At 41.5% G+C, this 16,360-nt stretch overlaps 1 protein-coding gene across 6 annotated transcripts in view; it reads right to left on the reverse strand.

Moving 5' to 3' along the window:
• The window catches only part of RAPGEF1 (Rap guanine nucleotide exchange factor 1), an 84,859-nt gene extending 69,870 nt beyond the window's left edge, over window positions 1–14,989 (reverse strand). For 2 of the 6 annotated variants that reach the window (XM_014943055.1, XM_014943053.1), the window contains exon 1: window positions 14,721–14,989. In XM_014943055.1, coding sequence (XP_014798541.1) covers window positions 14,721–14,739 — 19 coding nt within the window. In that variant the 5' untranslated portion in view covers window positions 14,740–14,989. The remainder of the gene's footprint in view (window positions 1–14,720) is intronic. The other 4 variants (XM_014943054.1, XM_014943052.1, XM_014943057.1 and 1 more) reach the window with 3 other exon arrangements.
• Window positions 14,990–16,360: the final 1,371 nt, after the last annotated feature.

Below are 16,360 nucleotides of genomic sequence, written 5' to 3' on the forward strand. Positions count from 1 at the left end.
ATAGCATGAAAGACAAAAACTCTACCCAGTCATAATTATTTGTGTCTTAAATCCGACAAGCCCAAGTCATCGGGCCAAGTCACCTTATTCTACCACGTATTTGACTGATGTGGATCAGAAAGAAATTTCTGTCCTGAAGAGGTGATACCCTCTGGTCAAGCCACGTGTTTATCAGACAGCACAACTCCTTGACTCTCTGGATGATCAAGAAATAAAATAATTGCTTCCCTGTTGGATGTACTGATTACTGTCCTTTGTGGCAATGGGGGAACTCGATGGAATTGTAAGCAATAAAATGTATTATTAAAATTTCCCACTGCCCATTTGTTGATCACCCTAACTGCAACTCCTGCAAAAAAGCAAGGCTTCTTTCCAATTTGGCTTTAACCTACCCAAAAGCATAGATTTGGAGCAATTTTCTGAGGGCTGTCTGGCAGGTTGCGGTTCTGACAGTTCTAAATATATACCAGCTTTCTGAGCTTGAGCCTACACAAGGGAAGCTGAGCTGGAGATGGAAGCATTTCCCCAAGCTGCCAGTAGACTAGCAACACATTTAAAAACCCTCATCAAATTAAGTGCTTAATTACAACTCAGACTTTGAGACTCTGAAAATTAGGATAATCTTCTGGGAAGTATATTAGTCTCCCACAAAAGAAATTGCAACATACAAGCCAAAAAAAGCACCAAGCTTGGAAAGCATTAGCCCATCAAATCATACCTTGTACTAGATTCCTCATCCTAATTCCTGGAGAACATGAGGCGAGATCCATAACTTAATGTCAGATTCTTCAGCCTCAGTGAAAGATTAGGATCAACATAACCAGGAGGCTAAATAACGAACAGTAGTCTCACGTAAAAAGTTGAGAAATGTTTGTTGAGAAGAGCTGATGGAAAGCCAGCTGTTTGTGGACCTTCTCGCACTTGACTTGGTGTATTTATCAGAGGCAGGGCCACAAAGGGCACTGCTTGGAGAAGGTCTCAAAACAGCCATTCAAACAGCAACCTAAATTTTGCCAGCAAATCATGGCTACAGCCTTGCCAGCCCTCTCCATTCCTCTAGGTGGCATGCTCTGTGCACACAACATTACCTGCATCTTCCCACAAATGGAGAGATGCCACCACTACACCGCACTATGTCTTCTACTCTTGCTACCTCATGAGATCTCAAATGCCTTAAAAACATGAACAACCCACCCACAGCTCCAGCAATAAATTGAAAAGCCCACAGAAGCTTATGGAGCAGTAGATATCATCTGACCAAAGGAACAAGTTAAATCATACCAGTAAATGAAACAAGGGCAGAAGTTGTACTCACTATTCACACCTCACTACAGACAGCACTTTCCATCACCACCCATCACAAAGTCAGAAGTACAGAATAGATGTTTGCCCAATGCTCTAAAAATTTAAAGCTCGAGAAAAACACTAAGCATTACACATTTCCCTTTTTGATTCATGAAATTATTGCATCAAGGGAAACTGAGTCTTGTTCTCAAAATCATCCCACATTTCCCGTTGACACCACCCTCATGAGCCATGGCCTGAGAACCACATTCTCAAGAGAAGCTCTGCTGCTTGGGCAAGATGCGTATGTGTGCCCCTGCGTTGTGACATACGTACCACTATTTGTTGGCACACCCCTATACATCTCCAGGACAATCCCCCCGAATCAAAACCTTGTGACACAGGATGCACTACGAGCAACATGAACGTATGTGTCAAAAAACCCCGTAAACTAAGAGAAACCAAGGGCAGCAAGAAGAAGAAACTGTATCCTGGTATCAAAGACAATGAGGAAGAATACAAAATGAAAAGCAATTCAAACACTGTGCTCAAACAAAGAATGAAGGAAGTAACTGAACATGGGTTGGAAGTATGTCAGAAGCTAGAAAACCATTACATTGGGTTCACTTGTAAAATGCATGAGCCACAGGTGGAAGGGTTTTCCCCTTCAGTGGTTTATCTCTGCATACTCAGCTTCCAGACAGGTTCACATTTGGAGCACAGTCATTCCTGCTTACTTTTTTTTCTTTTTTTTTTTTTTTTTTTTTTTTTAAGCCAAAGGTCAGCAGTTCTGCTAAAGCCACCCAAACCCCGGCAAAGCCCAGCGGAGCCCTGCGCCCCCTCTGCTGCTCCCAGCCTGCTCTGACCACAGCAGCTTGGACCCAAATAATAATCTCTTTTTTTTCCAGAAAATGTCAACTACCAAAATTAAATTAAATGTCCATTAATTCAACATAATCTTTTTGGTGGAAAGCTATGGAAATCTATGTACCAGTCTCGACAAAAGTCAGCTCTGTGATTAAAAACAAAGACAGGTTATCCCCAAAAACCCCCCAACTTACTGATTAGGAAATTCAGGACAGGGATGGCGGCATTTCAGGTGTGTGCCTTGTCTCATCCAGGCCTTGGCAGAAATCCAGCCCAAGCAGAACTGGTGCTACAATGCTAGGAAATGCTAAAAGCCACGGAGTCAGTTGAGATGCCTACTTACAGAGACAAACTGCTACATCAACTCAACATCGGATAAATGAAATAAAGTTGTACCCTGGAGCAAGAGTCTGGGGAGTGTCCAGACGAGCCTTTACAAATATTAACTAGCCTGAAGTCAAATACCTCTCTGTAAACTATCCTCCAGACTTTGATACCATAAGAACCTGAAACTTTTTCCAATATGACATTCCGAGCAAGTGAAACTATGAAAGCAGTTCTTGATATGACTTAATCACACTTTGGTGCCGATCATTTAAGCTCACATTGCTTCCTACTGATATTAAATCTTTCACAAGATTTTTCATATGGCTTACTCATAACGAACAGCTGCTCCGTCAACTGCTGGAGTCAGCATGTACTTCCTGCCTCGAAAAAGAGTCATCAATATATCACAGTATAGAAAATCATACTCTCTTCAAAACAATTCATGATAGAGTTTAGATATCAACTGGCTACACGCCACCGACACTCCCTCAAACAATGGTTACACCCTCTATACAGCTAAAAATGAAATAGCTGAAAGGGAAGACGTTTTATACAAGTTCCCAGGGTAAAACACATCTAAGAAGCACTAGTCTGGGACTGACATTGTTCTACTAAAAGAATAAATATCTCAGCCCAAATTGTATTTCCTTCACCACCTCCCCAGGCTCGCTCAAGAAAAAAATCCTATGCTTTCCTTTTCCACTTCTGGTGCTCTCTAACAGAACAAACCCCTAGCATTTTATAAAGCTGTTAAATAAATTAGAAGTGCTGCAGATTATGATTTACCCTTTTGTTAACATCACTTGTAGTGCCAGTGAGACCATTTGCCAGCTAAGGAGAGCTCTGAAACTCTTTCAATGCTGACTTTAGGCTGAATGCAAACGTTGAGTGAGCTGCCTGTACAGCGAGTCCTCGACCACAGAGATCTCCTCGTGGAGCAACACTGCTTACAATGCCGCCACAGTGAGACAGGCTGTCAGGACAAACATCATTGTATTAATTGCATCTGTTGATTAACCAGCCCAAGAACAGCCTTGTTTCAATCAGAGGCTTTATAAGACAGTACTGAAATGTTACTGTAACTGTTGAGATGGATGAGTCAACAGACAAAATACAAAAGCATTTGTAAGGAGGCTCTCGCTGGAGTAACTTGATAAGCTGCACAGCTACACGGAATGATGGTCTGTATTGACACAGCTTGCTTATATAGTCCATAACTTGGTTTTATGTTTCAGTCTTGGTTTTTTGCAAGCTTTCCAGACAAACCTGGGCAAACACACACATACTGTTGCTTTTGCAAAGGTGAAAGATGGGTAAAGACACGTAACCAACCAAAAAGTTGTATTAGATACTCATCCTTCTCACTTGGGGAGTTTTCAATGGCTCTCCTCTGTATTTTGGAAGTTTTCCTAGACCTTGTGGAATGAAAGACCTTTCAAAACATCAGGTAAACTTAACGCTGGGGACTTGGGGGTCAGACCAACACAGATGGCATTGGCTGCACAACACCAGCAAAGCCTCTTCTTACTTGGCTGAAATGATCTCTGCAATGCCCCGTAAGGTCACTAGATTCAGGTTACTGAAAGAACGACATTTTAAACCTGATATCTCTCTCATCCAAGCCCATCTGAAATTCATCTTTTAAGGCTGAGGTTATTCATTCTGGGGGAATTATCCACTAATCAGTTTCTCCTCTCCAAACTACGTCCTCATGTTTGCAACTAATCAAGACCTCAGTCTGGCAGAGCTTTGGTTCCCTCCGCTCTCGGAGAGGCCACGGTAACGCAGAACAGTCTCCCACAGGACAGGCTTTAAAATACATTTGATGGCAACTCCATGACAAAAGGCAGGTCTGCGCTAAGGAAACTGGCACCAATTTACCAGCAGACACTTCCTGTAGCCAAGGTACACAGGCACAGAGCAAGGCTTCAAATTATGAATTGCCTTTACAGAGCGGGACCTTTGTTCTTTGTATTTTCACAGGGAACTGCTGTGGATGGTTTTGCCCCACTGTGATTTTTTGAAGTAGAATAAAAACTAAGGAAAACCAGAATACACAACAGGAAAAGGGCATAAGGACTCCAGTGTTTCCCCCAAAATACACATAAGCAGAAAGTGGTCAGCACTGACTTTTGGCTCTTACGTGCACTTACTCACTAGCCCGGCTGCTGTTCTGTTCAAAACTTGTCACAGTCAAGCGTGAAACTCCAGAGAAGCACATGGTGAAGTGAGTCATGGCCCTGGGTTCTGCAAGTCCTTCTCCTCTACTGATTACAGCTCATCCTTTAGCCACAGCCCTGCCCCTTCCAGCAAAGCGTTTCCTATCGACTGCTCATTGGCTACGAAAGCAGTTTGTTCCATGCACTCGCCCATACTTTGTACCAGCATGAAATTCATTTATGTCTCCATCTCCCAGAGCAGATATCCCTGTTCTGCAGGGGCTTCTAAATAAGACGTGCCTTTCATTTGCAATTGTCATGCAAAAAAAAAAACCCCAAAATCCAGGCAGATAAGTTGCCTCCAGTGTTTCACCCAGAAGCCAAGGCAATTACTGTAAAACTTGCAGTTTGCATCAGTAAACACAGCAACATAATAATTTTGGTTTAGCTAATTTTCAATTTTGAGGACTGTGTAAAAACAAAACCAAAACCAAACAAAACTCAAGTGGATTTATCCTGACAAGCAAATTGTTGAATTGGCCAAAAAAATCATATTTTACCCACTGCAAAAGAGAAATTCTGGAGATTCTTCAGCTGATACGAATCAGGATAAAGGGCATTTTACAGCTGTACAAGTGAGAATATTTTGGGAAAAGAGAGATGTTTTTAATTCCCTCTAGTTCATTTAATAAAATCTAAACATCATGGCTTAAAATAATTCTGACAGAAAAGCAGGCCAGAGCTTCCTATCCAATAAAGTATAACCATGTACTGCATCAAAACTATTTTCTACCCTCTCCTTGGGTAAAGTAGCAGGGATGGAGAAGAAGAAACCATTCATACAGAAGAGCAGAAACCTCTCTACCCAGACCCATTTGTTTTACTCTGCAAGTATTGACAGATGAGTAATGAAAACTGCTGCAGACACGGGCTCTTCTTCAAGGCAGCATCAGTTAATAAACCACAACCACAGCTGCAAAAATATTAAGGAATTTAACTAAATGACTCCGTCAAGGGCACAGGATTGCAGGAGGACCCAGTTTTTGTGCTTTGTTATCATCCCAAAGGTTAAGATCATCATGTGCAGCATCCACACAAACCAGTCTTACTTTTCTGGATATAAGAGCTGCCAGTAACAATTTCATTAAACGTATACCACTGAGTACTAATATTTCTAGCATGATTTTTTTCTCCATTATGATAATACCTGAAACTGTGCTGCCAAAGCTTTTGGATGTGAAGTACCTCATCTGAGAAGTATTAAATGATAAAAACAAATGAAAATAATAGTAACAATAAACCCCCCAGCCTCTTAGCTCTCCCCACAGAACAAGTCCCAGTGGTAACACCACCGAGAATGGTGTTTTCCATGGAACAAGTCCCAGCACTGGTAACACCACCGAGAATGGTGTTTTCCATGAGTTAACAACTTTAGGTGCCAGACTCCGATCAGGACCTCAACCAACAGCCATGTGAACAGCATATGCACACTGGGAATTACTTCAGAATCAGTCACGCTTTCACTTGATGGGGGAATTTTTTTTTAATATTGCCAGTGGAGCTCCATCAGACTCAGATGACCAATGGCTGTAACCTTAGATGCTGTTATTTATACCAGCCCTAATTACTTATAGAACTTGAGAAGTATCAAAACAATGACATAAGCGATCAACAACCTTCCAACATCATTTTTGGTGTTACTAACACTCTTACACACCTTGTTGCCAGAGACTCTCAGCATTTATAGAAAACCTCATCTGCTCAGCTGCCAGAAATAATCCCTCAGATATTTCCTTAGTTTTTCCTTCTCTATCATGTTACCTTCAGCCAGAACAAAGAGTGTAAAATACACATTCGGGTGGTGAACACAGGTAATTGCGGTCAACTGCCAGGTAAGCATCTTTTCCTTACACACACAGTAAAAAGCCACAACAATCCCAACAACCCCAGGTAACAACGGGGTTTACACCGATATCTGGCCCAAATGATGGTTTTTATGCCTTGGACCTTGGCGCTCCCCAGGCTGCCAGCCAAATGGAAACTCAGCAAAGTTCTCCTGTGTATCACTTGCGGTATACCTGATGTCTCCAGGGAGCCCTAGAAGTATTACAGTGAAACATACACCTCAGATTTGAGGTCTAATGAACAAGGCTGTAATTCAGGGTAAAACCTAAGAGTAAGAGCTGCCAATGCATATTTAAAGAATTTACACAAACGCTTTCACCCGAGACAGACAGGAGCAAAACTATCTTTGTTTAAAGACTACCTGGAAAAACACACAGACAGTAATGAGAACCAAATTCTCTTTTTCAAAATATAGTCAGATTTATCTCACACCTCTGAATTTTAGAGTGCAAGATAAACTAATATGAGACAAGTTTAGACTCACAAAATTCCTACTCAACTGAATGAGCATAAATCACAACTTTAGTTAAATCATCAAGGAGCAACCTATATTATCCAAGTCTTATTTAAATAAATTAAAAAAAAAAAAAGTATTTTTCTATGAGCAGCAAACAAGTGAAACTCTATCTATTCTTCTTCTAACACAAGAAACCTAGTTTCCTTGCATCTCGCTTGGCACCCCTCTGAACAAGAACTATGTGTGTTAGTGGTTTTGAAATGACACGTGTACTAGTTGACACTGGGTGGCCAAATAAGAATATGGAACAGCTACGTTTTCCCTTTTGCCTGAAAGCACTATGTATGGTCTCTTCGTTCTACTCGGTCTTCTTCAGAAAACGTGTAGAAATTTAAATAAATTTCTAATATTGATTCCTCTGCAAAGTTTGACTGCAATTGGTCAATAGGTCCAAGAGTTCTAACAGAGGATGGATGGTTCATCACTATTTCCTTATGAAAGGATGGTACAGATTAAGTAAGGGAGGTATAGACATAAGCAGCAAGCTTACTTCTGAGCAGATGCACCAACTTACCCATCAACACTCAATGGTTCCTCTTTAAGGAGATACCTTACACCTGAATATCACAAAATTGGCCATATTTGAGAGAGCCAGCTCACTGTAAACAATGTACTTTAAATACCTTTTCTTATATTCATTAGAACTTTTTAACAGGGTGGTTCTACAACTTTCTGAAGTGTCTCTCCTGTAAACTCCAACAGACCAGACTGGGAGAGCAGGAGACAGAAGTGCCCTGTTTCCAGTGACAAGGAGCAAACAGCTACTCACAGAGCAAACCGAAAAACTAAGCTGAAAACAGAGAAACTCCCCACCTCAGTTTCTGTCCGTTATGTTCTCCTATGTATTGCTCATAAAGATACAAGATTTTTTTAAAAAAAAGGTGATGTGACTTTCAGATATCTTCTGGGGTACAGAAACCTTCTCCCATGCAGTGGCCCTAGAGAAGCAATTCCAAGCAGTAAAAGAGTAAACTCAAGCCCTGCACCACCCTTGCCATGCTCCATCAAAAATCTGGCATCAGACTTAAGGTATGATTTCATGTGACCTTTGCAAGGATATTTATACAGACAAACCACCTCCTGCACAAACCACTGCTCTACATTTTCTGTAAGTCCTTGTAAATTCATAGATGAGCTCTAACTAAGCCTGTTGGCAGACCTCCCTAGTTCCTCAAACTTATTATTCTTTTATATAATTCAGTTTAAAGCTTCTTCTAGTTAGAAGAGAAGAAAAAGTACACCTAAATAAATTAAGGTGGAAATAAACCAGGGATATTCAATTTCTTTGTATATGAAAGCTGCAGCACACATCACTCCTGACAAAGAAATGCAAGGTTACATTGTTAAGCAAAAAGCGGATGGGAACCACCCGCACTTTATCTCCCCATACTCAAATTGACAAACTTCAGTTAATATAGTTAGAGGACAAAATGAAAGGATAATCTATCACCCAAGGAAAAATAGGTTTCAAACAACATAGTCCTGCTAACTGAAGCCCACTGTCAGATGGGTTCACTGATCACTGCTATCTACAATAGGCTGGAATGTGCTATACAACCAGAACTAAAATATCGATTTCCCTGGGTGCCCTTTATTACATGATGCTTGGTTCGTAAAGGAAACTTTCTAAATATGGAATTAATTCCTGAGGCTATTTTACCACCTCTTGGCCAGTATGGAGGGGACAGATTGGTAGACTGAGAAGCACCATAAAAACATCAAAAGGTAGGGGATAAAACAGCACATGCTGTACATTGTGAATACACTCCATTTATAATAATTAAAGACTACCTGCAAACTACAAGAGCACATGTTGTACATTGTGAACACACTCCTTTTGCTCCCATTAATAATAATTAAAGACTACCTGCAAACTACAGTTTAACAGATCTAGAACTACCTATTAGTCTCTTGGTAAAATTCTATCCAGGTTTAATCAACCAACCAAGTTGCAGCATCTGCTTACTCCAACTTTACGAGCTATGAGTAACTAGTCTTCAATTTTAACCTCCACCGACTTTTTCCTTTCTTTCCAGAAGCCTAAAAAGAAAAAATCTCATCTATTTTATTTCAAAAGCCAAGGTTTTTGTACACATGAAGGATGAATTTAAAGATCTTGTTTAGAATGTAAATGGAACTGGTTCAGTGAATATGTTAAGTACTCAACAAAGGGCATCCCCACATGAAGCCTTCAGAGAGAAAGAGCGAGAGCACAAGAGTGCACACAAGCTTTAACCTTTCTTCCTCAGCAGAAGAATGACTTAATATTTCCTTAGAGGCACTGGTGGCCACACCAAGATGTTAACCTGAATCACAAAATACACACTATTTTCATGACACCAGAAAAGCTCTACCCAAAGCAGCAGAACCATCACCCAGGTAAAGTAAGATAATGCAAAACATGCGTTTGCTTAATTCAAAGAGCCCCATGATTAAGAAATCTCTTCTTTGGGCGCTACCCATGCTCAATCCACTCTCTCAGTGGTATGAATGGGGAACAAAAAAAATATGAAAGAAACATGAAACCAACATGCTAGCCAAGGCTGAGAATCTCCATACAGATCTTGTCAGTTTCTTGTACTTCTTTCCACTCACTTCTTCCTTGCTCTCAACATGAAAACATTATCTTACAAACTCCAGAGAAGGCAAGCTATGGCAGCAACTAAAACAGCAAACAGATTTAACATCAAGAGACCATTTCAAAGCTGAAGAGCTTTAACTTAAGTATGTGACGCAAATAAAAGTAGACCAATAACCTGATCCATCAACTTTCTCGGGTTGCTTCACATAGTAAGTGGGGGCATCATTTCTCTCTCACATAGATGAGATTGTTTCCTCTATCAGCATCAATGTCATGCACCACAAGAAGAGATGGGAAATGTATTTTTAAGAGTGGATGCTGTGGGTCAGGTAATGCAGCTGTAAATTTGTCAGGCTGCAGTAACGCGAATAGCAGATCTGCAGAACATTCCTTTGGCAGCACGTCCCAACCTGCAGGATTCCTGCAGCTTTTCCGGATTGCTGAAATTCATCTTCTGTCTCTTTGCCTTGGAACAGACTCCTGTGAAAGCTGCCGGGAGCCTCTTTCCTTGCCCGCTTTCCCTTTCTGTCATCCGTCTGTCTTTTCCTATCTGCTCTACTTGCAGGCAACTGAGCCCACCATCTCCTCCTTTTCTAAAATCCAGGACTTGCACGTCCTCTTGCTCCTTTTCCAGTCTTTCCAACCATTCCATCAACATCTCCACCTCTGATACCCCTTTTTCCTTCTCTGGCCAGCTTTTTTATACACCTTGGAGTTCTGGGGCTGCAAATTCAAACTTGCAAAGGTGAATAAATCTAGTTTTCCTCCAACCAGCTCTCCCTTTTCCTCTAATCTCCACTAAAGCACTGAGAACACCCCACTATTCTCTATTACCATCCCCTCATCCCATTACCTTGTACAGTATTTCTCAACTGCACACCAAGCTTTGGTTATTTAGACAAAACTGACAAATAACAAAGCTATTATTCTTGTAGTATCGATGTGATTTCAATAGTCCTTCCATGACAATGGCTGAATCCTATAGTTTGCTAACATTAATAAAGAAAAAAAACTACTTCCATGACAATGGCTGAATCTTATAGTTTGCTAACATTAATAAAGAAAAAAAAACCACACACGTAACGCCAACGCAGAATTTCCCAAATATTTAGGCACCTACAGCATAATAAATTTAATAAATTTTCAATTGTTTTCAGAGAGAAAAGACACACGTTACGCCAACGCAGAATTTCCCAAATATTCAGGCACCTACAGCATAATAAATTTTCAATTGTTTTCAGAGAGAAAAGCCTATTCTGTCACAATTTTGAGAAGCTGAAGGATCCCTCTCCATGCAGTTTTTACTCCAGATAATATAAATTCTCCACAGGAAGAATACAGACTGGAAGGATTCATTTTTACTGCTAATCAACAGTACACAGGGGTCAATAGCTTTGCAAACCAGCAGAACATCCCAAAGCTCCAGATCTCTAGTTTCAGCAGAAAAAATGTAGGGGATGATTTGCCTTGGAAAATGGAACAAGTTACATCTTCTACATGTATCCAAACTATGTAAAATGATGGGTGTGGTGAGGAGCAGGAGAGAGGAAGGCGGCTATTAAATCACCTTACCTGTAGCTCTGACATGTAATTTGTTGTTTTTAATATACTACATAGTTTCTGGAGTTTGATCTGGCACAAAGACAGGAGATGCTCTCTATCATCTTACCTTTGCTGGGCTACAAGGATCTTTCAAATTTGATGCTATGATAACAAACAATTCCAGCTGTCACCTCTCAGTAGCCAAACTGAGGACTATTTAGACATAGTCCCGTAATACACATAATGATTGAGCGCTTGAATTAAATCTGATTACCCAGCAAATGCCTCTGCCAGGGAAAGGTATAACATCTCTCTAGTTTCTTTAAAGTCTAGAAAGTTAACACTTCACATTCCTCCACTTGCAGTTAAGATGCTGTAAGCTTCTGAACTGAATGTTCTCCTTTCAATGGATTTCTAAGTCAACAGCAAAGCTCATTTTACCGGTTCTATCCACAGGCTTTCAACTTGGGAAGAAATAAGTTGTTAATCTATTTATTTTTTTTTTAAAGACCCATTACTTTGCATCAGAGTCTATCTGCACTTACAAAGTTATCAGAACAGCAGCTGAGGTATCAACTGCAATTCAGAGCTTCCAAAAAGATGAAAACGTCAAGGAAACCTGAAAAAGCAGTTACAGATTGACTCCCTTCCTTAGAAATAAATACCCAGGTTTCTTCCACTCATGCGATATACTGCAATAAGTAAAGCCATGCTGAGAGCCTACAGGTCCCTTACAAATAGGTATATAAATACAAATTTACAAATGTTCTCTGCAAGTGAGAGAACTTGAAGAGGGACACTTGTGTTATGAACTTGACTGACAGTGAACTTCCACCCTTTTCTGCTTGCCAGGAGGTTAGCAAGAGCCAGTAAGAGTTACCACCACATAAAAATCACACCAATGTATATATTTAGTCTTTGCGGTTCAAGGAAAACGACTGCTTGCACTGAAAATAAATTTAGCAATTGTTTCCAGTTTCTGCTTTTTCACTGACTAAGGCACGACCCAGCTGCTTCACATTCCAGTAGACTTCAGCTGTCTTTTTTCTCCACTCCTTGTCTGCTTCCTTGGTACAACTGCTATGACCATCTCAATTTTGCAGCCGTTATCCCGCAGGCTACATTTCTGAACGCTCCAGTCTCAAAGCTCTGCATCAGAACACCTGTCAAACCTACACCGACTTGTAAAAAAATGCAAAATTCTACTCTTTGTGTTATTTTGTTGGAAATACTAAATAGCGATCATCTTGTACCTGTATTCTGGCTCTACACCAAACTAGACCAAATTGTTGATGCTTTTTAATCAAGTTACAATAAAATACACGTGACATCACCGAGCAGCATTTAGTAGGAAACACAGTAGGTGCTAAAAGCCCAAGAAAGGAAGAATTGGAACTGAACTGCCTGTAGAGTGAGGCGAGTGTTTAGAAGGGCTTAGCTTTCAGATTCCAGGACAAGACATTTCACAGAGAATTTTTACCTCTTTTGAAAACCAGCAGTAGAGCAGCACTTAGACTGGTCAACTGCAAAACTTCTAACTTGAAAGCCCTTGCTTCCACTGAAGAACATGGTGCAACGGTGAACGCAGAACTGAACTGAGAAACCTGGTAACTCACCTGACAAAGAGAAACTGCAGAAAACTGTAGAGGTGTCAAAAATATGCAGGATACTTTCTATAGAATGATCCAAGAGATGATGACAGTTCAAAATATATCCTCCCCAAAAATAAGACCCCAGGGAAACTTCATGTTAATATGAAAACATTCACAGAGGCACCATTCAGAATCATGTAAATTGGCGTGGAAGACTGAACAAACATTAAGTGCCTATAAAGATGGGAATAATCTGGCCTCCTGAATTGCTGCTTCTATTTTGCCGTTCTCCTGGGATGACCCCTAGATGTTTATACCATCCATACTAAAGGATGAGACTTCAGATTTGCTATCAGGCAAATGCTTATGACTAGAAGGTGAAGACAAGAGCATTTTCATTCTTTTGGGCATAAATACATCCAGTTGAGTCCTGAGCAGAACACAGATAACCATTTCAAGCATTAGCAACCTGGGGTGCAGTCAGTTATCTCAAACAACCTCTAGCAGACAGCTATTGAAAAAGCAAGCTTACAAGGGAAAACCCTCCAAGAAGTTACAAGATTAAGATTGAAAACATCAAGTAGAATAAACCTTCAAAGGCTGTCAGCCATATGTTCTTTAGTTTTAATCAAGGGCATTCTTGAATGGACCTGCTTCATGGAAGAGCTTTTGTTTTAGACCTACTGGTGTATGGCTGCTCCCTTATTCTTCCAGAGTGATGCAGAATAGTTCAACTCCCTGGAGCACATAATCCATCAGGTAAATAAATACAGGAATTCATGTATTGCCATGGTAACAGGAAACCCAAGCAGAATCCACGACCTTCTCCACTCTTTCTTGGCATCCCTATTTTGGATTTTAGACCAAAACTATAAGACTAACTAGGGTGAGAGCAAATATTTTCTGAAAGTGAAGACAGAAAGTCACAGTTCTTGGAGCAGAGAGAAACCAATGCCGGATGCCTTTCCTTCTCTTCAAGTCAACACGGGTTCTGCTTTCAAAAACTATTTGGAAGTCTCCTGGCTGGAGCCTAACAAAACAGGGGGTCTAATACTAGCAAAACCAAAATATACCATCTTATTCTACATTACCAGATGGCTCCCCTTCAATCCAAAGCAGTGCTCTGAAGTGCTCTACAGTGACCCTTCTGCTGATTAAACAGAGGGAGCCTTGTCTGCTCTTCTTGGTGGACAGGATGGTAGCTCTTATCTCTAATAATTTATTATTGTTTTTTATTTAAGTGCTGACAAGGTGTTTCATTTAAGGACTCCGACCTATGTAAGATCTCTAGGGATCTAACCCTTTTTTTTTCCCCAGCAGCCTGACTAGATGGACTTGAGAGTCAAACCAAAGCCCAAGCCAACTCCCAAGATTGTCAAGATGGCTTGTTATCAGGCAATGGCCTATTTTATTTACAACATAATGGGTTTTGCATGCATTTCCGTTCCCATAAGAAAAAAACAAATTCAAATGTACACAAATACACAGACCTTAGACCTCACAGCATTTGTTTCATGACTCTGCATCCTTTGTTCTGCTACTGTATACATTTTGACAAATATCATCCCAAAATTACTGTGGTATTACAGACAGTGTTTATTCGGTGATGCTGTTAAGTGAACTGTTTGTGTCAATCAGAAGTTCAAACACTCAGGAACAGCGATCAAGACCGTACCGCACTGAAACAGCTGGCTTCCATTCCTCCTTCCCTCCCCTTCCCCGTCTCTTCTCCTCCACTTAATATTTGGACCGGATTTTTTTTTTTTTTTTTAAATACCCTTCTTAAAGAAATGAAAGTACAAGGAGTTGAAAGAGGACAGTTTCCCAGATTTACAGCTGCTGTTGTTCAGCAAATCATCACCACGATAGACACCCACTAGAAAGAATGCCTCCGCTTCAAGGCTTCACCCATTGCATCTCCAAAACTGTACATTCACAGCACTGACCTGGGGATGGATCCTGCATGATGTCTTGAGTTCTTCAATGGGAGTTCAGTGTGTCGCAAGGTCGCGTCTCTAGGTTGCGCCGCGTACGATTTTTCTATGGTATTTTGGGCCTTTCTGTTCTATTGTTTATGGAACCGCACCGCGTTTGTGTGTGTCTACAGAGTCATCTTCCCGCGTTTGAACTCTTCCCGCTGCTTCGCTGGTGTGGAGTTATATTTACTATTCTCACAGGGTTATTTACTGCACGCGAATAAACAAAACGTGATCACTTATTTATACATCTGCAATTACTGTCTACAGCGCTATCAGCAGTTACTAAAATCCCAAGCCGAATTCACCTCCAGCGTAAACAAGTGGCAAACTATTTTAGAGCTGGCCCCAGGTCTATATATGCTGCTAAAACCTTCCTTACTCCATCACCCGCTCCCCCAGACAAACAGTTGCAGCGACACGCCAGTAAGCATTGAAAAGGCATAGCCAGAATCCCAAAGCAAAGCGTTATGTTGCGGTTCTATGTAAGGGATCGTGCATCAGCTTAACCTGTGATATTTCGGGAGTAACATTTGTCCCATGATGCGATGCACACTTGTCAGACCTAGCGCTAAGAGCTGGAAACATGCCTATGTGCTGCACTTAAACGCCGGCTGCCAGGCAGCCAGGCTGCTTATCCCTGGAGGCTGCTCCAGAACCCCTATGGCAGGAGAACATATTCATACACGGTGCAGCCCAGCAGCCAGAACAAACCAGGACCCGCTGATCAAATCCAGAAAGCACTGCTACCAAATTCACCCCTGTTAAACAGGAATCTTTCCTAAATCGGTGGCTGCTGTCCTGGAAAGCCTTGAACCCCGTAGTTCACACATCCTGACTGAGACCACTACCCTGCCTTCCCCAGTAGGAAACTGCCTAGCTATTCCTTACAATAAAAAAATACAAAACAGCATTGATTTTTTTTTTTTCCACTGCTAATTAAATGCAACATAATTAAACTCAATAACTTCACTGCTTGATTTGCAAAACACTAATTGAATCTTTAAACGTACTACTCCCCCTACACGGAAAAACAGGGGCATTCAGCCATCTAAAGTGACAACTGAGAACCAGACACGACTCCAGAAGCACAGAGAGACAATATGATCCGTGCCTGAGCGTTTCCTTGGGAGAGCAGGAGGGATCTCAGCAGCTTCCCCCCAAGCTCTGGCTCCAGGCAGAGGGGAGAGCTTTGCAAGAGAGAGGGGAAAAACGAGCCGGTTCCCCCCTTGACATTTGCCCACGGGCTCATCTTTTCCGACCGTGCACAAACACCAGAAGAGGAAAGTTGGAGAAGTTGCAATTAATCATTGCGTGTAGGCCCCAAAGCGTTGCAGCGCCCCGGCTTTTTGCTGATGCTTGGCTACACGGAGAGGACGGGAGGGATGCGGGGAAATAAAATAAAAGAGGGGAAAGACAAAAAAAAAAAAAAAAAAAAGGTGGGGGGAGGTGGGAGAGAGAGAGAGAGGAGGGAAAAAGCGGAGGAGGAGACAAAAAGCCTGACCCACAGGGCGCCCGGCAGCGCAGGGCCAGCCCCTGGCAGCGCGGCGGCACCGGGCAGAGCATCCCCCGGGCCCGGCCGCGGACCCGGCACCGCTCCGCCCTGACAG

Source organism: Calidris pugnax, unplaced genomic scaffold, assembly GCF_001431845.1.
Source record: "Calidris pugnax isolate Ruff unplaced genomic scaffold, ASM143184v1 scaffold102, whole genome shotgun sequence".
In the NCBI taxonomy this organism is placed as follows: domain Eukaryota; kingdom Metazoa; phylum Chordata; class Aves; order Charadriiformes; family Scolopacidae; genus Calidris; species Calidris pugnax.